At 27.9% G+C, this 22,963-nt stretch overlaps 1 protein-coding gene across 1 annotated transcript; it reads left to right on the top strand.

Moving 5' to 3' along the window:
* Positions 1 to 273: 273 nt before the first annotated feature.
* On the top strand, positions 274 to 11,491 carry LOC107449644 (transmembrane protein 121B). Its single transcript, XM_016065234.3, has 3 exons — positions 274 to 417; positions 6,511 to 6,749; positions 10,410 to 11,491. The coding sequence occupies exons 2-3, from the start codon at positions 6,519 to 6,521 to the stop codon at positions 11,229 to 11,231; spliced, it is 1,053 nt and encodes a 350-aa protein (XP_015920720.1). The 5' UTR covers positions 274 to 417; positions 6,511 to 6,518; the 3' UTR covers positions 11,232 to 11,491.
* The last annotated feature ends 11,472 nt before the right edge of the window (positions 11,492 to 22,963 follow it).

The raw sequence follows: 22,963 nt of genomic DNA, 5'->3' as shown, positions 1-22,963 counted from the left end.
AGCTCTAGTGCGACGTAAATGAACAAATCAAATTAATCAGATTTTGAAAGAAACGCAAAACCGTTTGAAAGCCAATCTCACTACACTAAAAATAAAAATATTTAAAAAAATTGCTGATGCGAATCTGAGGTGCAGGAAAATTTTATTGATCAGATTCTCAGTTACGGCCACGAATCTTTTTAATACAACGAGAACGGTTCCTGAACATTATGTACTGTTTGGATTCAGTTTCGTGGCTATCTCGTCCTTAAAAAATAAACAATTGAATTCTTTATAGCTTGCGATCGCAACTGTAACTCAATGGACAAACACAGATTTGTTTACTTTTTTGTTATGATTTTCGACTACTACAAGTTTGCATTGTTCTCCAGACTCTAATTCTTAATGATTCATTAGTTGAAATTGTTCGATCTTTATGTATGTCTACTTGTTTCTTACGCTATTTGTTCATTTAAATATGTATTCATTTTGTCAGATGAAAATAAGGAATGGTGTTTTTATATTGCTATTACTTTTATGAAATGTTTGAAGTAATTTGTAAAATTACAATTTTATTTTTATCTACACTATTTTGTATTAGCAATTACATTTGTTATTAGATGATCTAAGAAAGGTGGTAAATTTTCACAAAGGACTTATGATAATTTATCCAAAATATGTATGAATGTTACGATTAACTTATATTTAATTACAAAAACGAATGATTAATGTGAAGAAATTTTACTAAGTTCTTTTTCTGTTAAAATATGTTAAAAATTTATGTGAACAAAATTTGACTCTCATTTATTTATTTTCTCTAAAATTTTGATTGTCAATTATTAATAATTGAGATGAATTTGGAAAATCCATCATAATATGCATAATTGCCAGTAAAGCATTCTTAATTCCCTTAATGTGTTAATTCATAAGCGTTTATGTATTTAACTTTTATAATTACGTTTCTATAATAATTTTTTCCTGTTGGAGGGGGATGATAGTCAGAATGTCAAATGTCAATCGATATTCCATTAAAGCTTTATTTGTATTTGCATTGTTTACTTTAAGCTTAAACCAGTTTTGATTGGTTTTATAATGTTACATATATATATATATATATATCAGGGGTCTGTCCAGGCCAAATTTACTACCGTTTAGCAGCACCTTCACAAATTCAACTTTAGGGAAAACGGTAGTTTCACAAAATACTTTTTCATAAAATTTTATTTTTGTATCCCCTAAGAAAATATAAATCCATATTTTTACCATATTTTTGTGTTGATTTTTTAATATAATTTTTAATTTTCATAGTCTAAACTATGTCTAAATTTTCACAAAATAGGTACCTCTCAGAAAAAACCTACACACACCCCTGATATAATTNTGTATATATATATATATACAGTGCCCGCCGTTTATTAAAATCACTTTCGTTTTATGTTTGATTTTATTAAGCGGCTGATTTTATTAAGAGACGATTCAACATTTGAAGGAAAAAAACAAATTTTACGATATATCCAAAATGCTCACACTTTAAAAGCTGAAATAATGACCACATTAATGCTTTATTTTAACTAATTTAATTATTTTAATAAGGTGAAACCCTACATAAGATTAAATTTACAAAAGTTTTGCAAAAAACCGATCAATGGTTGCTTGAGTTGCAGTATTTAAAATTAACTTTTCAACATCATTTGAGAGTTTATAGAAGTTTTTATGGTTTTCGATATTCCTCCTCTATGTTCTAAAGCTTGCCGCAATACATTAAGTGCTTTTCTGACTTCCATTGAAGATGGCACTGATGAGTTTGTTTCATCTTCTGAGTCTGATTCCTCCATTTCTTGATGGGAAATAACTTTGAAGTTTTTGATGTCTGTAACAATTTTAGAGTCAGATTTTTCTCCTGATGTCTGCAGGTTATCGTCAACAGCTACGTAACGTGAAAAATTCTCGTCCATTTTATTTATTGCTGATCATTTCTTCGAAACAGTTATGAGCCCCATCTCCATCTCCATTGAAGCTTCACGTTGACTACATTTAGGAAGCTTATCATAGTTTTGCGACACTTCGAATTTATCTTTAAGACTAAAAACCTTACTTTTCGGCATGCTGAGAAAATTTAACACCAAACAAACTTAAAAATGATATGTGCTCTAACTATAATTTACACAAAGGGCTTAAATAATATGGAACATGTGCACAGACAGTTTTTGGAAATCTATTCATGTTCTCTGTTAAGATAGATAACAAAAGAAACTTCTCTCCCTTCTATGGTTCATTCAATAAAAAGTAAGATAAGAATTCGACCCCCTGTTGAGTGAGATAGGTTTCTCCAAACTTCATTCAAGTCTAGGAATTAACATTGATAAATTGATTTCTATGAACTCGCCGCTTACCACCCACATTTTTCCTTAACTCTTACACTATATATATAGCAGGAAAGTGCTAACCACACCTGTTTCACAGGTTTGTGAGTAACTGCTGCTTCTTCTAAAAAAATCTTTAAACTTCGAAAAAATAAAATTTTATAAATAAGAACAAAAAAAGCTGAAATAGTGCACCTTTGATTTATTATCAAGTCAAAATTTTGATTTTAAAAAGCGGTGGCATTGATTTTATTAAAGGATGTTTTTAACATGTATTAATATTGTAACGATTCGGTTCTTGCCGATTTGATTTTATAAAGCAGCTGATTTTATTATCCGGTGATTTTATTAGCGGCGGGCACTGTATACATATATATTGTCTTTAAAACTTAATTTAGAAAAAAAGGAGTTCTGTCAAAATTGGATAAATGGAAGAGATGAATAAAAAAAATTAATTTTAAGATCTAAAATTTCGCACTCTACTATTTAAGAATGTTGTTTCAAAGTCAAGTATTATTTACATTGCTTAATAGTTATTCATGTGGGGAAAAAAATATGCATATTTGATTGCTTCATTGAATACATTCTTAAAATCATAATTATGTGTTAAATAAAAGGAGAATATTTCCATCTCCTTCCTCCTTTTTAATATAATCGCCATGAACTTTGGGCAGTGACCATGAGAAACTAAGTAAAAACATCGCAGAAAAGGATCCATTTGATGTTGATGAGTATAACTCTTAACCATTTGCACTCAAACCTCTATATGTTCTTCTATATCTATATTTTAGATTTAAATCTTTAGAAAAATTGCACTTGTTCCACTTGATTTGATTACTTAATATTTTTCAGTAGATTTTAGAACATTCTATCCTCTACTAGTAATCCTCTTGCAAAAAAAAATAAAGTTGTTATGAAAATTTTTTTGGGAAAATTGAAAAACATAAACATTTTAAAAAATTATACTCGAACTTATTTCATATTAATTACAAACAGAAAATATTGTACTTATTTTTTAATTTAAAATTTGTAGTTATTAGTGTAATATTGTTTATGTACAGTAGAGAACCGATTATCCAGAACGATCGGGACTATCACTATTCCGGATAACTGATTTTTCCGGTTTTCTGAATCGCTACAAAAAGCCGTTTTTTTAGTGTTAAACTCAACTAAAAAAAAAAAAATTGGAAATAATCTTAAAAATAAGAAAAAACGATGAGGTAATACACTAATGATTATTTTTGAAATGATGGTAAGGTAAACATCTTTCAAAAAAGAAGGAAAAATCCTAAAATCTTATAAGGAAAAAAAAAAAATTTCTAAAATTGCGGGAAAATTTATCGAATTTTGTTCCGGTTTTTTGGTTTTCCGGTTTTCTGATTTCCGGATAACGGGTTCTGTACTGTATTATAATCCTGGTAATTGGTTGTTTATAAAATTCCTAAATTTTTTGAAAATTTTGTTTTCTATAATGATTTGCATTCTATTAATTACTATTCAGGGGTCTGTCTAGATTTTTCTGAAAGATATCTATTTTGTGAAAATTTAGACATGATTTGTGAAAAACTAAAAATTATATCAGGAAATAAGGTAAAATATGAATTTATCATTTCTTACGGGACACAAAAATAAAATTTTAAGAAGAAGTATTTTGTGAAACTACCGTTTTTCCTAAAGTGGAATTTGTGAAGGTACCGCTAAACGGTAGTAAGTTTCGCCTAGACAGACCCCTGCTATTTTACTAAAAGTTACTATAAACTGTAATATAAAAGTTACTATGAACCATATACTGTACATGTTTTTGTGGTTGCATAAGTGGCATCTGCAACTGAAAGTAGAAGATATGTTACATTAGTTTGTATGCTAATTTGAATTATTAGAATTTAAAAACTATGTTATTTTTCCCTTTTCTTGATATTGAAAATCTTCAGAAATGATTGACACAGCAAAGAAAAAATTTCATAAAAATATGTGTTTGATAAAATAAAATTTTGAAGTCATCACTTTCATTGCTATACTTCTTAAAATATATTTATAAATTTTAATATTAGTTTAACAATCTGATAAAAAAAATAATAAGGAGATAAAACCAGTAACAAAAATCATAAAAGTCGCGAAAAAGTCAAAAATTTCAAAAAAAGATAACGAAAGTTCCGAAAAAAATTATGATTTTTAAACAAAGTCTTGGCATTTTTCTCTGTCAAAGCTTTTAAGGAGTTATAACACAAATTCAAAATATGCATGTCGTAATGACATCGTATTAATACTTAAATATTACATGTAAATGGCCAAAAAGCAATAAATAACTGTCAAGAAAAGTGGTCAGAAACAATGTGAATTTAAAATTGAATCATTACAAAGGAAGTTATTAAAAGTGATGATTTGACTTTTAAATTTGCCTGTCCTAATAACATCATATTAAAATCATCAGCAATTGAATGGCTATATAAAAAATAGCCAAAAAAATTATGGTAACTAAAAATAGAACATCCAGGGAGTCATGGGCTCATTTTTGCCAACAAAACAAAAATAATCTCATACAATAGTTATGGTAACAGAGTTGAAAAAAATTCTGGAACAACATTAAACTGTTAGATTTTTATTCTAAAGCAATATTAAAACTGTATATTAGATAAGCCATAACTGTATATTAGATATTACATATGACATAATTTTCACAGCTAAATAAATTAAAATTATTTTCAATTTAAACAGTTAGTTTAGTTACATTTAAAGAAAAGTAAAAGGGACATAACAGTTTAGAGCCTGACAAACTAAAACGGTATGGTATTACTCAAACATTTTTTAAAAAACTAATTTTAATGTATCTACAAGTACTAAAAATTAATAGTAAATTAATTTGAATGCTTAAAAATGTTAATTTGTGTTGTTACCATTTGTGTTGCTCACTTGTAGAAATAATCCTAAAATGTTACAACAATAAACAGCTGATAGGATTTCCACCCAACTAACTAAAAAGTATCCTCTTTTTATTATCAATGTGAAGTGACCCTCATTAACTTTTTGATCATGTGTCACCTAAGAGAAGAATCTTGAGGGTCCAGTTACTCTATATTAATTCAAAGAGAATTCAGCTTTTTTTTGTATTTATTGTGAGTTTATATCCAAAGAAATAGTGGTTTCAATAATTTCTTTCATATCTTTCAGGGGTCTGTCTAGGTTTTTCTGAAAGGTACCTATTTTGTGAAAATTTAGACATAATTTGAGAAAAATTAAAAATTATATTAAAAAATCAACACAAAAATATGGATTTATTGCTTCTTAAAGGATACAAAAATAAAATTTTAAGAAAAAGTATTTTGTGAAACTACTGTTTTTCCTAAAATTGAATATGTGAAGGTACCGTTAAACGGTAGTAAATTCGGCCTTGGCCGACCCCTGGCCTTTGCTTATAATTTTTTTTCCCCAATGCCCACCTGGATAATAACCTAGATCATACAGGTGCCTGAAGGCCAGATTTGTTGGACACTCTTTCAGGGGCACCATATTAGGTGGGCCAACGTTGCTTCCACAGTAAGGACAGATAGTACAGAGAAGGATAGAACATCCATGCCTTGCCCGGGATTCGATCGCAGAACCTTTCTGATGCAAGAGCAGTTCCCTAGCCCCTACACAGACTGATCGGCATTGCTTATAATTAATAATTGCTCAAAAATATTGCTTAGTTAAAATACTGAAAATTAATAAATTACTTAGTTATTAGGTTACATGACATAAATTGATTAAACTTTATTATCTTTTAATAACTTAAAATGGCACAACTTATTAATTATGAATATAATTTATTAATTTAAAAAAAATTTATATCACCATTTCAGAGTCAGATCTATCTGTAAATTGATAAATTTTAAACATTTGCACATCGGTTAATTCTAATGCAATGTCTAGTTTAAAACGTGAGAAAAAAAATGCATTAAGTTTTTGTTAAGTTCTCCTTAGTGTGGAATTCACTTCCAAAACCCATTAGGATTTTTCTAGTTGTGTAGAATCATAATTCTAGCATGTTAACATATCAAATAATTCTCATTGCATGGTATTTGGTTTAATATGATCCATCTTTTAACCTTTTAAATAAAAACTGTATTAACTAATTGTAGCTTTTTCTTATTTATTTTTACTGAAACATTTTATTTATTTTTACTTTCAGTGGTCATCATGATCCAAACGGAACCCTCATCCAAATGCAGTTATAGACTTGTGTTACATGTTGCAGATTGCCTGGGGTTGTTGCTGATAATTGTTCTCCAAGGAAGTATTTTGGATTACTATTTAATTCTACACAACGGTGGAAATGCTGCCTGGTACTTTTGGTTTTTAGCGGACTTCCTCATACTCATAGCTTTTATGGCAGCAGCTGTCATTTCTTACAGATTTTATCAAAAAAAAGTAAGTTGGTGATGTTTATTTACTTAAATAGGGAATTTTGACTCAGTCACTTATAAACTGAACTTGTGAACATGATGAGCTGTCCCTGCTCATGTTCAGAAGTTGCTCATCAGAACAATTGGGGTATTGATGTCAGAAAATGATTTTTGACATGGCACATCAAAATCCTATCGAAAAATGTCGAAAATCTGACGGCAAGTTTCTTTTCTGCCATTGGTGATATTATTTTATTAAAAGTCAAACTACATAACTTAAATCATGCACAATGTTTACATTATAATTAAAATGCAGATGATTACCGGGTACCCTGCAAGTTTGTGCTTGGTGCGACACGTCTGGTGGAAAGGCCTTAAAGGACCAAATATTTCACACAGTTCAAAGTATGTCTACATTCAAATTCATGCAACTTGTTAATCGAAGGAATATTTTCAAATTTTGATCTTCTTCGTCCGAAACTGAAAAATAAACATTGAGAACAGATGGTATTGAAACTAGTGTTTTGTTAACGCATGATCCGGGGAAAGGAGGGGTGAAAATGGGAGTAAAATTAAAATTGATTTACGCATAATGAACAAGATTGTTGAGTGTTTTTTTTTTAATTTAGTTTTTATATTTTTAATTACAGTAAGCAAAGTAATTAAAAGATTGAATAAACTGAAATTTTACATATTTTTATAATTATCAAATATTTATTGTAGATTTTGATTTTCTACACCAAAATTATAAATTTTTGATAGTAATTGTCAAAACAAAAAGGGAGTTTGATGCCAAATTGATTTTAAGAACATAATTAATTGATCACTTACAGTATGTTTTATTTATTTACTAGTGGGCTGCGCCCCCTGCTCGCTGACGCTCGCCAACTCCCGAAAATTGCTATGCAATCTTATATGGTTCGCTTCGCTCACTACTAACTTAGGTACATTGCAAATGCACAAAATTCTAAGAATTCAAAACAATCATTCAAATCCATATAAAAACTTTTTTTTTAAAAAAAATCACATCTTTTTAGTAAATACTAAGTCATTAAAATAAATTTGAATTCAAATAAATGACATGTAATTCGTTAAACCTATTAGAAATGTGCTATAGTATAAAATCTTAAGATAAAATTTCTAAAACTGATATCTCTTTAAAAAGGTTAAAATTTTGGCTATAATTAAGTCTATTAAAAATTGAAATAAGTGAATTGCAATGGAAAAACCTGCATAAACAAATAAATTCTAGTAAAACAAATAAATTCGTGATATAAATCAAAAATCGTCAAATAAATTCGTAATATATAAATTCGTGAAAAAAAGCGCTTTCGACAAAATACTAAAATAGAGATCTATCGACAAAGACTACTCACTTCTGCCTAGCTTATGCTCTCTCTGGTTATTTCAGTTTCCGTTTTTAAAAGCGCTCTATGTTGAGCCACCTCAGCTAGATTTGGCATGTGACATTTTTTGCGTCAATCATTGGTCGATTCGCCGTGTAAGAGAAATAGTAACGTAAACAAAACAAAGCAAGCGTTGCCACCGGCGGAAAAGAAATATAGCCAAAATTTGAGAGCCACGTAAGAGAATTATATATATTAGATAATTACTTCATATTTATAATAGCCAATAATTATTTCCTATTCCAACAACTTTTTGGCAAATGTTAAAAACAATGTCAAAAAGGGCTGTCAACATCACATTACGGTTGAAAACTGTTATTTGTCAAAAACTTGCCAATCCTGCTCATCAAGTGTCACTCTTTTTTATCAGTTGCAGTTACAGGTTGTTAAAAATTCATTAAATTGTTTTTAAAGTCTCCTTAAGATGTTTATTTTTCATTTTTTGCTCGTAATTTTTTATTTGGCATATAGACTTAATAGTTTTAAAAAATATTTTTATTTTTGGCATCTTACTGAAGAATTAGTACATATTTGCTATTTTAGAAATATCATTAACTATGAACTTTACCCATATCAAAAATGTTGCTTAGATTCAGCCAAAAATGAACTATTTTACTATTTTACATTTTGGTATGTATTTTTTCTCTACAGATTTTCATATTTTAAAATACTCTATTTTTAACTTTTTTTTTTTTTTTTTTTTTTTTTTTTTTTTTTTTTTTTTTTTTATATTGCAGGTAAGTTAATTTATTTTTACAATTGTAAAAGTATCAATAATCATGCACCTGATCTTTTGTTCAAAAAATCTTGCTTGTATTGAACTAAGCAGACTTTGAAGTTTGGCATATTGCAGAACATATTCGCATTTGTAAAAATTGTAATTACCTTGAGTGAGCTTTTAAAAAGTTCTCTTTATTTCATTAAGAACCTTGTATTAATGCCTCCTGTTAGTCTTGAGTTATTTACTTTAAACTTAATTTTATTGAGTATTTTTTTTCTCGTCATTATTTCATTTCAAATTGCCCTAGTTTTGAAATAAAATCTCAATTGTTTTTACAATTTATAATTTTTACTGAGTGTAGAAATAAAGGAAAAATTTTTTAATTAAAAATAATCATCAAGAATAAAAGATAATGTAATGTTAATGTACAAAGTAACCTTCATTGTAAAATTATTATCATGTGATATGTTTTGTTATATAATTATAAAAAATGTTTAATATATTCATGCCGCCTTGACATTTCCTATAATGTTTAAAATTCCTATTTTGGCTGTAATATTTTTAACTTTAGTCATAAAATTTCTTTAAAAAGTATGAAGAGTTTTTGTTTGAACAGTGTTATCTAGAGTGCTATTTAACTCTGTTAGAATAAAAGTGTTGTTAAACTACTTTTTTTTAAGTAAATAATTAATTTAAAAGGAAAAATAAAACCACAAATTTGGAATTATTTTTTGGTAACATATGACTTAAGAATTTATTATTATGAAAATTATTGTTATTATGAAACCAGATAGAGACGCTTAAATATTTATAAATATTTAAACCTATTAATTGTATTATTAATGCATTAAATATTTAAACCTATTATTATAGTAAAGGAATAAATTCCTTCTATCGTAGTCTGCCGATTTTGGTCCCTTACCAATTCAGTCCCTTTACTAATTTGATTCGTTTATTTTCAGATAGGCATTTCATCCCTTTTTTTTATTGCAGTTGTTATGTTTTGATGGCCCTAGATATAACTTTTTTTAGCTTAATAAATTATTTTATTTATTATTTTCAATGACAGAAAATCAAAAATTTTATGGTTATTAAGTATTTAAAGTGTGGAATTGAGCATCAAAATCATTAAGAATATTTATGAGGTATTGCCCAAAATTTTCGAACAAGTTGTGAAAATTATCCTCAATTGAAATTATCCTTTTTTTTTTTTTTTTTTTTTTTTTTAATTNTTTTTATTTCATCATTTATGTAATTATGATAAATATTAACTAATGATGTATTTCTGCACTAACTGCTTTCATGCAACGCAATTTGGAAACGCTTTTCAAATAATTCCCTACTTAAAGAAAGAAATGACATTTTTTAAATTTTAATATCTGAAAGAGAAAAAGTTAAATGGCAAAAGAAGGAATGTTAGCGGGATTGAAATGGCAACAGGACCAAAAAGTCTTGCTCCGTTCTGTTGGCATGACCAGTACTGTTTTCAAAAACTCCTATTTTCATGTATTATTTATCTGATTTTAATTTTCAATGCTTATTTTTTTCCAATTTTCAGGAAAGACAGAAGAAAGCAGAGGCTGCTGGTAAAAAGAATATACCTCCCCCCAAAAAATCTAACTTAGGCTATCTCCCACTTGTTTATATTGTGTGGTTTATTTATTCATCATTGTTAACATCAAAAGTTGTTTTGTTGTTTAAGCTAGATGTTGCTCAATCTCTCGATGTTGACTCAGCATTTGGGACTCAATTGCTCAAAATCATCATTGCATCATCCGCTGTTGTGTTTCTCTTACTAGTAGAGACCCACAATAATGCTGAGCCCCACTCTGATGGCCAAGCTTATATCCACTTTTTGATAACTTCAACTGTTTTTGAAATTTTTGACAGTGTAACATTTTTGGGCATACTCTTCCCCACACAGTCGAAAATTGTGTTAACTTACCCACTGGAAAATGCCATACTCATTCTTTCTTGCATTAATTTCATTCTTCCAACGATGACGCTATACAAGCTGAGTCTGTCGGAATTTGGAAATCAACCTCGCTCTCTGGGTCTTAAGCTTCTCCACAAGTTTTTACATCTGGGTTTGGTTAACATCCCATACTTTGCTATTAGGGTGTATTTGTGGAATCTTTACGATCATGATGTTACTCTCTTCCTGGTAAAGAACATATTGGCTGTTCTTGTTACTGTTCGTACTATATATCCAGACCTTACACTCTGGTGGCATTCGTTAAAAAAATTTGAAGTCAAAAGGCGTACTATATTTGGAGGAGCCATGGAACTTGGCACTATTTATGAAATAACAGACCACAATGGGGATGAATGTAAAATTCCTTTGGAAGAGAAAAAAGAACAGCATAGCACTGAATTGTAAATCGATGCTTGGATACTTATTGGTAATCTCATTATATTTTCTTTGGAGATTTTTTTATGTAACCATGAAGGTGTCATTTGTATTTTATTCTGCCATGAAAATAAATAAATTTTGTATGAAGTATTTTCAGTTTTAAAAATGATAATAAATAAATCTTGCGAATAGTAAATCAATGAAAAATTTAAGCAATGTTCTTGTAAAGCAAGGTGAACTCAGAAAATCTGGAACTGTTAGACAGGTTGATTTTGGTATGAAAAATTTAGAAGAAGTCTAGTTTTCTCCCCAAACCTGTAAAATGACTGATATTGAAATGAACGATAATAATAAGTAGTCATTGAGATTTGATTTAAATTATTTCAATATATATTGCAATTATTTCAACATTGGTGTTAAATTTTATGTCCTGTCTACAATCAGTGACGTCTTGTTCCTCACATCATTAAATAATCTTGTTTACCCGAAGAAATAGTTGAAACCTGGTCTTAATTAACTTCCCTAAATACCCTGAAATAATCAGAGAATTTTATTATTGATGATAATGATAAGCCAAAATAAATAGAAATATTAATAAGATATTAAAGGCATGAAGGAATATAAATAACACCAAATGACTTGATTATAAAAAAAAGTCTCCAAAGATAACTTATATCTAGTAGCTAATGCTGGCAGGTTAAATTGCTATTTGAGTGCAAAATTATATTGTTCTTTGAACTGCTCAAATAAGCTATGTGTAATATTAATCTAGTTTTATTACAATGGGTTGGCTGCAAAATTTTATTGTTGCTCTTTGAACTGCTCAAAAAAGCTCTGTGTAATATTGATTTAATTTTTAATACAATGGGTTTACCTGCAAAATTTTATTGTTGCTCTTTGAACTGCTCAAAAAAAGCTCTGTGTAATATTAATCTAGTATTTAATACAATGGGTATGTCAGCTATGAATAAGACTTATATTAATGTATAGGCATCATTTTAAGACAAACCCATTTGTTTTTGCGACAAAGCAATTATTCTTGTCATTTTGTTTGTGATATTTTAGCATTATAGTTGTTTAGAGCCCACCAATCATATGTTTCTGTAATTATTCATGATGCGCATTTTATTCTCATTTTAAAATCTCAGTATTGTGTCTCTGGATATGTTTTTCTTGCTTTAACTCGTTACCTGGTTTCTACATTACTTTACAGGGCTCCCATGGGTCAGAAAAAACAGATAAGACCTGGAAATGAAAGGGAATAACTCTAAAAAGCAGAGTGTAACCCAGGAAAGTTTTTTTTTTTTAAGCCAAAACCTGGAAAGTTTCTTTATCATACCTGTAAAATAACCAGTCTCAGAATTTTCAGTAACAGTAATCAGTTATTGAGATTTAATATAAATAATTCTAACATCTATTACAGTTATTTGCTGTGAAAATTCCACATTTTAGTGAAACTTTACCATGCTTCCATCCATATTCAATGCTATTTTTTTACTCACAAAAGTCAAAGTTTTCTGATGAAAAAATGCATTTTATAAGATAAAATATGGTCTGAATTTACATTGAAATTTTTCTGAAATACCTTGAAAATTCAAGGAATTTGTTTTTTTTCTGAAATAAAGTGGGAACCCTGCATTAAGAAATGTGATATTTTGTGTATCTTTTTTTATGTTCCTGCTTAGTCCTTTTTTACCCTTCTTTTTGATGTATAATTTTGTTTCCTACACCTTGCTTGCGTTAATAAAAGCAAATAGCACTAAGACAGGTAACGAGTTAATATGTGTTTATTCTATATAACGTTTACTATTTCTATATAGTAATGTGAGTACTTATTATTAATAAAAAATTATTACTGAATATCCATTATTTACAATTTATTTGGAAATACTATGATCCCTTGCTATGGTGTAGTTTTTCTTCTTTACATAGTTAGACAACATTTAGTATGTGCATGATATGTATTGTATATAAACATTGAAATATTTAAATATGGTGCAAAAACTGACATGGTTAAATTTGAAATCTATTGATCTTGTAGAATGTGAACAGTGGAAGGTAAAAAAATTAAGAATTTTATAAAAAGTCGCTTTACTTCATACAAAATGCTTTATATTTTAAAATCTTACTCGTTATTTTAAATGTTGCAAAACTCATGCATCATTTTAAAATGATTTTCATTTCTATTTCTTCCTAGGAACGTTTAGCATTCATCCTTCATTTAATTCTCTTTTATTTTACTTTTTATACTTAAATTTATATGCAAATTATTTGATGTTTTTTTTTTTAAAAATTCATTACATTTTTTAAGATGCTCTAAATTTAATACAACAAACTTTTATTTTATTCAAATTTGGCTGATTCAAGATATTGAGTAATTCAATCTTCTAATGGTACTCTTGAAATTTCCTAGTAACTACTTTGAAACGCAAAATATTTTGCGAATTGATAACTTTTTGTAAATAATGAAACATATTTTTTATTTTGTTAAAATATTAACAATAAACATAAAATTATTGAAATAAAAGTTTAGTTTTTATATTACATTGCCTTACGATTTTTCTATATCTATGATATAAGAAATACTTTGAAATATTTGTTTTGCTTGTTGCAACAAAATGTCTTTTTACTCTAATGTGGACGAATTTTTTTTAAAAAAGTGCACTTGTAATAAAATATTACTTATTAAAAGCAACAAAAATCATTAAGCTTTTTTTAGTGATATACTTACTAAAAAGATTTTATACATAATTTTTTTTTCTATTTATTTTCATGCTACACTAAAAAGTATTATTACTTTGATTTTTGTAAATATTTTATGCAGCATTATTTTTGGTTTAATTTTACTTTCCTAGCTTTTGTCTATTTTTACGGTGTGTAAAAGTTATGTCTTAAATAATTTATTTTTTCACCAACTAACATGTTAATTAAAGAGCATGCACTTATTACTAACTGCTATTGATGTAACTAGGACATTTTCTTCAACATGCACCATGACCTAAGTACATATAAAATGCTTTTTTCTTTTATTTTTCGAAACTGGAATTGATGAATTAAATTATTTTGTGATGAGCCAGCTAAAAGTATCAAGTTATAATAACAAAGCCATTTTTCAATTATATTTGAATGCTTATTAAGTATTAGTTAATCATTTGAACAAATTTTAAGCCATGTTTTTATAATAAATATCAGTGCTTTTTATGTGTGCAAGATATTGACATGTAATGCTCAAAAATAATACATTTAAATTATCTCTCTATGAACTGTTTTTGTAAAAAAATTGTTTGAAATATTGTAATGTGCCAAAAAAAGATTTTTTTAACCCAATTTTGTAAATTCTACTATTTAAATCAGCAATGTAAATATAATATAGTTAGGCTAAATTTAGAAACACATATTTTAAGTACTACTATACTTTTTATCAAAAATTTTATTTGAGTGCTATTTTTGATTACTTCAGTATACTTTGCATTATTGTATATTGTATGTATAGTACAATATACAATATATTGCACTAAATTTGGGCCTTATTTCTGACCAACTCAAAACCGCCTTTATTTCCTCAATGTGTGTTGTTATGTGTGTGTTCTTTTGATGTATTTGGCATTTGAGGTTATTAATCCTCGTTTTTCTCCTGAAGGGATTTTCTGTCACAGCAAATATTACAGTACCTTATTGCTTTACATGTTTTTGATTGGACCCAGATTTAAACTTGCTATCAACGGCAGATATGAGCCCTAGCAAACAAATTTTGTTTTTAGTTCATATATTTTAATGAAATTAAGTAGTTTGTGGGAATTGTGTTATGAAAAATATTAGGCTAATTAAAACAAAAACTCCATTTCACTAATACTGAATTTATACACTATAACAAAATTTAAATAAAACCGGAAGTCCTCGAGAAATAAAAATTTTACTTCTTTTAAGTTTGATCATTTATAAACTATTCGAGCAATTGCATTCGAATTTTGAAAAGAAATTTTTATCATTTAAAATTTCATAATTTAACTCTTTGGCGCAGAAGAGACACTGAAGTCCTTTTACATATATATTTTTCTGATGCTCTTATTACTAGTAGAAATATATTCTGCTATTTTTTAATTCTAAAAAACAGTTTAATAGTTACCAAAAGAATCTTTTAAAATATCGGAATTATATTTGTACTAAAATATAAAAATCGGGGAAAAAAAAGTTTTCCTAATTTTTTTTTCGTTTATGTTCAAAAATTGATCACCTTTCGATTTTGTAAGATTAAAAAAATTTTATAATATATTACTGTTTCTCTAAGATCTAAATAACTGCAAGTAGTTTTTGTTTGGAAGTTAGTCATCGGTCCATATTTACCGAGGGGCACGTGTGTCCCTTTCTTTACCTATTTATGCCTATTTCATAACCATAAACTATTAAAAATCTAAACATAATATTTTTCACTTAATTTGACCTGAATTAATACAAAATAATGGAAAAAAAGTATGAAGAATATGTTTAATAAAAATTCTGCATCTGAAGGTTAAAAGAAATTCGTAAGTATTACAGTTCAACATTTTTTTTACTATTATAAAATTTAAGAAATTTTATTTCTTATAAAAAAAAAGTTTCCAATTTGCTTAAAAAGTTCCAAAGATGTGGAAAAATATACATTAATCATCACTAACATAAACTAGCATTATTGGTTCTGAGCTTTGAATCTCTCTCTCTTTTTACTAAACTACTGGGACCATATTTTCCTTACTGTATATATAGCCGAAGTTAGTACATTCAAAAGACAAACCTTTTTGTCTGATTCAATAACCTAATTAATAGTGAGCATGATTTAAGTTTCGTAGGTTCATCCTTCAAGCCATTAAAATTGCCACTTGGTAAATGAAAATCTTGTCATTCGAACCAAAGCTAGTCAGGGTGATTTCTTTTTTAATGGGGGGGGCCTATTTTACAAATTTGGCCTTATTTTTGTGTATTTATATTTATTTCAGCCTTTAAATATTTTTTTTTAAAAAGAGAACCATAATTTGCACCACTGCATACAGAAACTTCCTTATTAACATGCATGAGCAGTTTTATTATTTTGAAGAAAAAAATGTATTAATTTTACTTCATTTAGAACTTCTTATTTCATTCAATACACCTAAATATTAATAATAAAATGTAAAAGACCATGAGTGTACTAAGAAAAAAAGTAAAGTTTCAAAAATTCTGGACTAAATAGAGAAATAGATGAAGATAATTTGAAAATATTATTCACACCATATAAAGTTTCCTTTTGCGCAAGACATTTTTTTCCCTTTTTTGAATAAAAAAGCTTAAAACTGTTAACATTTTGAAATTAAGAAAAAATAAAATCCTGATACTGAAGAAGGATAAGGTCAAAAGTGTAAAGTAAAGGAAAATGCATAATATGCTTGAATTATTATGAATTTGTATACAATTTTGTTTAGTTTTGTCAAAAAGTTTTATTTCTCTAGGTCTTCCTAAATGTATTAATTCTGTTCAAAATCTGATTATTCTTTTTCATTTATTGGTATAACAAATTTATAGCTCAATTAAATTTGGGCCAACTACATATTTATAAATGCTATACATTTTAATCCTCTGATGTCCCTGCATGCATAAAGATTGCATTTCAATGTGTATATTGAGGTAAAACCACAGTTATTCGATAGAAAAACTGTGCATAGAGGTAAAACTGCAAAACAGGCTTCCAAATTTTGAAAGTGCCAGAGGGTCAACACTAGTCAAATAATTTGCCTACTAGTTACTTGATTCTATTTTTCTAAGTTTAATTATTTATTTACAGTCTTTGTAATTAAAAATTATGCTTTAAAATAGCTTGGTTTAGATTTTAATCTATTTGAGGCTGTTCTTCAAAGGCTCTGTTGTCATATGAAATAATGTTTTTTTTTACACAATAATTTGCTATTTTTATAGGCATTGTGTGATTGTAAAAGTTATTTAGCTAAGTTTGAATTTATTCATATTTAGTCATCCCCCTTTATGCTAATTATGAAAAAAACACAATTTAATTAACATGAAAATGCATTTTTAATGTAGAGAATTATTATAATATTGAGAATTATTTATTGATTCAAGTCCAGAAAGCCATAATTCTTTATTATCCTCTGATATGGTCTTGCACTAAAAAAACACTCCATTTTCTTCTTACAAACTGTTCAGCATATAATTTTTACTTATTTATTTTGTAATGATACTCATATCTATCTAGAATCAGGGGGAAAATGTATCTTTATACGTCAGTATTCAAATTTGAGAAGAGGGGATAAATTAGCTCCTAAAAAATCTTTCCAAACTAGTTATTTTTAAAAAAAAGTTTAATAAGTTTTTAAAAATTTAAGTTACTTGTCTATTTTAAAAAGCAGGAAATTCTTTTTTACTAAAGTAGCTTATTTAATTTAAAATCAAAACCTTGCTTCAAGTTTAAACCTCTCAAACTGTAGCTGTTTTTATTTTCTAAGTGAAAGAGCTTTGAAGAACACTCTTAATGTTTTTCTGCTATATTGTATTTCAGAAATAAAGTACATATTACATATAAGTTTATCTTTTATTTTTTTGTAGCTCAACACAATTCTCTTGACATCTATCAATCCAGTGTAAATTAAAACAGTGGTTGATAAGCTCTCTAAAAATTACATAGACAATAAATGAAATGTGTATAAATTTCTGTGATATACTAAGCCTCTCTATTTTTTTTACCTGTAAATAAAGTAAGCTGTAACATTTCAGGAATATGAAAGTTGTTACAAACTTGCCCACTGAAAATTTTGCTATTTTAAATTGTAAAACTGTTGCCAGAAAGCATTGCATTTCTTGTGAGCATGCCAATTTTTTGAACAAATATAAATACATATTGTACTTTTGTAAAATTCAATTAAATAATGATTAAGTATATGAAATGAGTTGTTCATAATATTTCAATTTTATGACCTCTCATTATGTTGTTCAATTTAAAAAAAAAAGAAAAAGAATGGAAAACTGTGTTGTATTTTTAAAATTTTTGCCACGTGTTTTTATTATGATGTAGATAAATTCGGAAATTATTTTTTAATTGAAAAACGATAAGAAGTAAATGTACAAATTTCTACAGTGGAAAAATTATATTTTAAACTGTCTTTTAAAGTGTTCTCAACTTTTATGGAGACATAATAAAAGTTTTTAATTTACTCAAATTTTTTAACTTTATAAATTAACTTAATTTTTTATTTAAATCAATTAACTTATTTTTATCTGTTTTTCTGAATACTAGCAATTTTAATTTAAAAAAAGACAAACTTAAGCTTATTTATATAGTTTGTTAAGTCCATTACGTTGTTATCAAACATTATATCAGAGTGATAAACATAGATACTTCAATCTTTATTTGTAAATTTAAATGATAACTACACTTTTTTTTAATATGTTAAAATGATTTATAATTTTAAAAAAATTAAGAAAACATTAACAATTAAAGAAACTTGATACCACTAGTTAGATTGAATATTAGTAGGATATGGTATATGCTGATTGTAGTCATAAAAAGATATTTAATAAAATTTCCATTTATCAAGCTTATGTATAGTTAATAGCTCTTACTTAATTTTGTTTTGAATTACTGTGTAAAACATTAAAAATATGAAATATTTAGAAGTTGCCTATCTTTTCATGATATAGTTATTGTCAGTTCTTTAATATGAATGTTTTAATTGTCAAAATATTTTGAGTAATTAAATATAATTTTAATCAAAACATGAATGATGTCAAATTAACAAAATTAAAAGGCAATCCTATTTTAAACTTACTTCCAAATTCAATACATTTTGATTTAAATACAATAGTTAAAGAACAACCAGTATACATACTCTGTACCAACAATGTTGATTTTTTTTTCTCAACAGACAGTATTTCAATCAAGCTAAATCTAATAAATTAGGATTTCCTTTTTTTAAAAAAATGTGGCTCCTTTCCACTCAGAATTAATGTTATAATATACATGTTGAAAATATCAATACATTTTATTTCTATTTGTCACTCTTTATTTAATTGACAATGTATTAGTAAAGTGTTTTGGAAAATAGTATTTGTATTTTTTTTTTTTAAAATATTGTATCTAAAGCCAAAAGATTTAATTGTATTGTAATTTGTATTTGAGAAAGACGATCTAATTTTGTAACACACTGTTTCACCCAAATGTCTGTTCATTTAAATAGACTTAAATTGTAATATATTTGTAACCAAAGGGAAAAAAAAGATTAAAACAAAAGAACAACTAAACTAAATTTCTTTTGAGTAATTAAATGTCAATAAACTGTTTTATTTTACAAAAAATAGTGTTTATCATGTCTTCACAAAAACATCTTATTATTTATATTTTAAATATCTTCTGGCTGCTTAAAGCATGTCCATTAAGTTCTAAAACTTTTTTTAATCTAAAATTCTAGTAATAAGTTCGCAAAGTAAAGGGGTAGTGTTAAACAGTTTGAAGAGAGATTGACTTCAGGCGTTTTTATTTTTTTTTTAAAAGAAACCTGGGGGGAAAAAAGATATTTAAAAAGAATGATTGGAAAATGTTAGGATATTCAAAAAAGATAATGAAATTTATTGTGCTCTGAAACCCAGGAAGTTTGAGATGTGTTGAAGGAACAAAATAGTTGTTTTGTGCTGAAAATGAAATTCCATTTGTAGGCATCCTAGCGTAAGATGTCTATAGGGGGTATGACTACCATGGAAAGCGATTCAAGTTTCCAGACGTCGTTGCATGCTTTTCACAAGTGTTCAGTGGCTGTTGGGGAAAATTTTTCCCCGATTCCTCTGTCAGTGTACGGATGAGGGTGTCCTTGTTTATCGCATGACATTCTGGACTAGCAACACGCCTCCCCAAAGCATTCCACACATTTTCAATTGGATTCAGATTTGGAGAACGTGCTGGCTATACGAGGCGTTGAATATCCTCGCTCTGTACAACGCTCCTCAACAGCAATTGTTCGATGACATGTTACATTGTCGTCCATGAAAAATTTATCAAAGATAACACCACGGAAAAAGCGAACATAACATAGCAAAATATCAACAATATAGCATTGGCCAGTCATAGTACAAGTTGGAAGCACGTAAAGGAGCGTTCAACCATTAATCATAATGTAGTGTCATGCCAATCCATACCATGACACTACATGTGAGATATCGGTCCCTTTCCTATATGTTTGCACTATTACCAATCTTACGCCAGAATATTTGTCGTAGACAATCAGACGAAAAACTAAATCTACTCTCATCTGAGCATAATACACAAGCCCAGTCCTCTTCGCTTCGTAGTGCTGAAGACACAATTGCAAGCGTGCGCTATAGTAAAGTCTGGACAATGGTTTGCACCCAATAGCAGCATGAAACCGATTTGGTACCAGACTGGCTGAATTGTACCGGTTCCTCTTTGTCGATAGCACTATGTACCTGTCTTCTGCAGGCGTCGTACATAGCACACGACCTCCCCCGGAACGTCTGCTACACATTCCAGTTGTTTGAAATTATTTCCAAAGCCTTGAAACAGCACTGTGACTGACGTCGAACTCTTTGACAACAGCTGTTATTTTCCGACTTTCTACAATTTTCACTATATTAACGGGCACGCGCAGAATCATCTAAATGACGTCAGGAAGACAAATCGAAAATTGCTAGTTCAATTGTTTCCCGTTAAACTTTGAACAACGCTCAATACACGGCAAATCCTTTTAAAAATACTGTCATGTGACACACACTCAAAAATTTGCGTGCTCAAAAAGTCTTTGTATTTCGCACTCATGCTAATTTTCACATTTTCCAACCCTCAATACAATTGTTGCTATTATCAAACGCCTTTAACAATTGTCCAGCAGTGTGTATGTAATAAATTATTGACTCATTTTCAAAGGAGAACTTACTTGGTTTTATGCATTCAGTTATATTAATCAAATCAGAAATCTTATATAACTCAACATAGCAACTTTTGATCTCTAAAATCTGGCAATTTCACACATACTGATTAAAAAAAAACTCTTATGCTAATCTATTCCAGCTATAAATTCAAATACAAGATTATATGCAAATCCCAATATGTCATCTGCATGTTTCCAGCATTGATCTTTACATTACTTAAGAAAAAAAAATTTAATTTTTCTTGTTAGTTAAGTCAGTGTATAAAAATATAAGCCTATATATTCAATTATGTATTTTATATCTTCAGAAAGAATTTTGTTTTTTTAACTGTTTCTTTACTTTCGTACAGCAAATTAACGTCCATTATGGACTCAATTTTTAATTCCATATCAATTTTAATTTCATTGGGAAACTATTTTTTAATAGGTGACCTTTTTTAAATATGTTAATAGCTTGAACTATTATTCCCAAAAATATCACATCAAGAATACATTTCAAAATTTATAGCAGTTTTCTCGCTAGTCCGTAATAAAGAAAATTTTGCATTTCAAGTCAAGTTTTTCAATTCTGTGTATTCTACTTTTCTTTTCACTACTATGTGTGATATTTCTGAGAAAAATTTTGTTTTAACGTATATTAAAAAGGTAAACTTTGAAAAAATTGTTCAAGCAGAAATATGAAAATAAAATTAAAATGAAGTTCATAATAGACTCCCCTTAATTGTACAAATATAATCCTGTATTAGTTTACATAACATCACGTATACAAATTTTGAGTAACTTTAAGCGAAAAATTATATCCCATTCATTCAGAGTTCCCCTATATACACGCACACACCAGATTTGAGATCTACTCCTTAAAACTTTAACAAGCTGCGAAAATCCTCTCCCCAAATTTTTTTTCTAAAATTTAGTTATTTCCCATACTGTAGAAGATAATCTCATCGAGAATCGGTGCTAACGCTCAAACAATTCAACAGTATCCTATCCTACTAAAGCAAATGTTAGAAATTCAGTCAATTGTTTAAACAAAAAAAAAAGCATAAAAAAATTGAATTCAATAAATTAAATGAACTTTTTCTCAGTCCAATTCACCTGAAAATAGAGAAAAGTGTGAAATAATATTTTCGGATTAAATATTCGAGTTTTTACTTTGTGCAAATTATTTTTTAGGTAGAATTCGTTTTATATAACTAATAGCGATACACACAGCATTATCTTTATTTTTAAGTCACTAACTTCTGAAGGAGTAAAAATTTACGCTAAAAATTATTTTTTAATAATTTGTTGATCCTATTTGAATTGTTTTTAATCAAATAATGATTTATTGCAACATTCTATATCATGTAGTAAAAAAATATCGCCTGTAATACTTTTAAAGTGGTGGTGGACCCACTTAGTGATTAAAAAAACGTCACGTGCTAATTAAACATTAGACAAATTATAATAATCACTGATATTGATTTGGTGATGGAAAAAATATTTTTGTTTAATGCGCCCACTTGTGAAAAAAAAAGTCTTAGTTATTATGAAGTTTAAAAAGTAAAAGTATTAGTTATGAATTTATTCTCCAAGCTAAGCTAATATTTTGTGCCATCTTAGAATGAAAATAATAAGAATTATTAGTACTCTGGCCAGTTGCTTAGTCGTGCAGAGCTTCTAAAGCAAAACCGAGATCTGCAGAGAATCAAACACTGCAGATTATTTCAAATTCAGACATTGGAAACATTTTGCTCTAAATCGACAAAAAATATTTATCCATCATCAGAAGACAATTCAACCAGCCAATTAGGACTTTTTGAGATCAACAGCATTGCAGACCCTACAGTGGACTGATCGTTTAGACACGATTCCCAGTAG

This window comes from Parasteatoda tepidariorum, chromosome 4 (assembly GCF_043381705.1).
Source record: "Parasteatoda tepidariorum isolate YZ-2023 chromosome 4, CAS_Ptep_4.0, whole genome shotgun sequence".
In the NCBI taxonomy this organism is placed as follows: Eukaryota; Metazoa; Arthropoda; class Arachnida; order Araneae; family Theridiidae; genus Parasteatoda; species Parasteatoda tepidariorum.
Note: the sequence above shows the minus strand (reverse complement) of the source record. Positions and strands in the feature narration are given on the sequence as shown.

Excerpts from the sequence above, each read along its gene's own strand:
- LOC107449644 (XM_016065234.3), top strand. The coding sequence starts at position 6,519 with ATGATCCAAACGGAACCCTCATCCAAATGCAGTTATAGACTTGTGTTA. Across the intron at positions 6,750-10,409 it reads ACAGATTTTATCAAAAAAAA|GAAAGACAGAAGAAAGCAGA; the intron begins GTAAGTTGGTGA and ends TCCAATTTTCAG.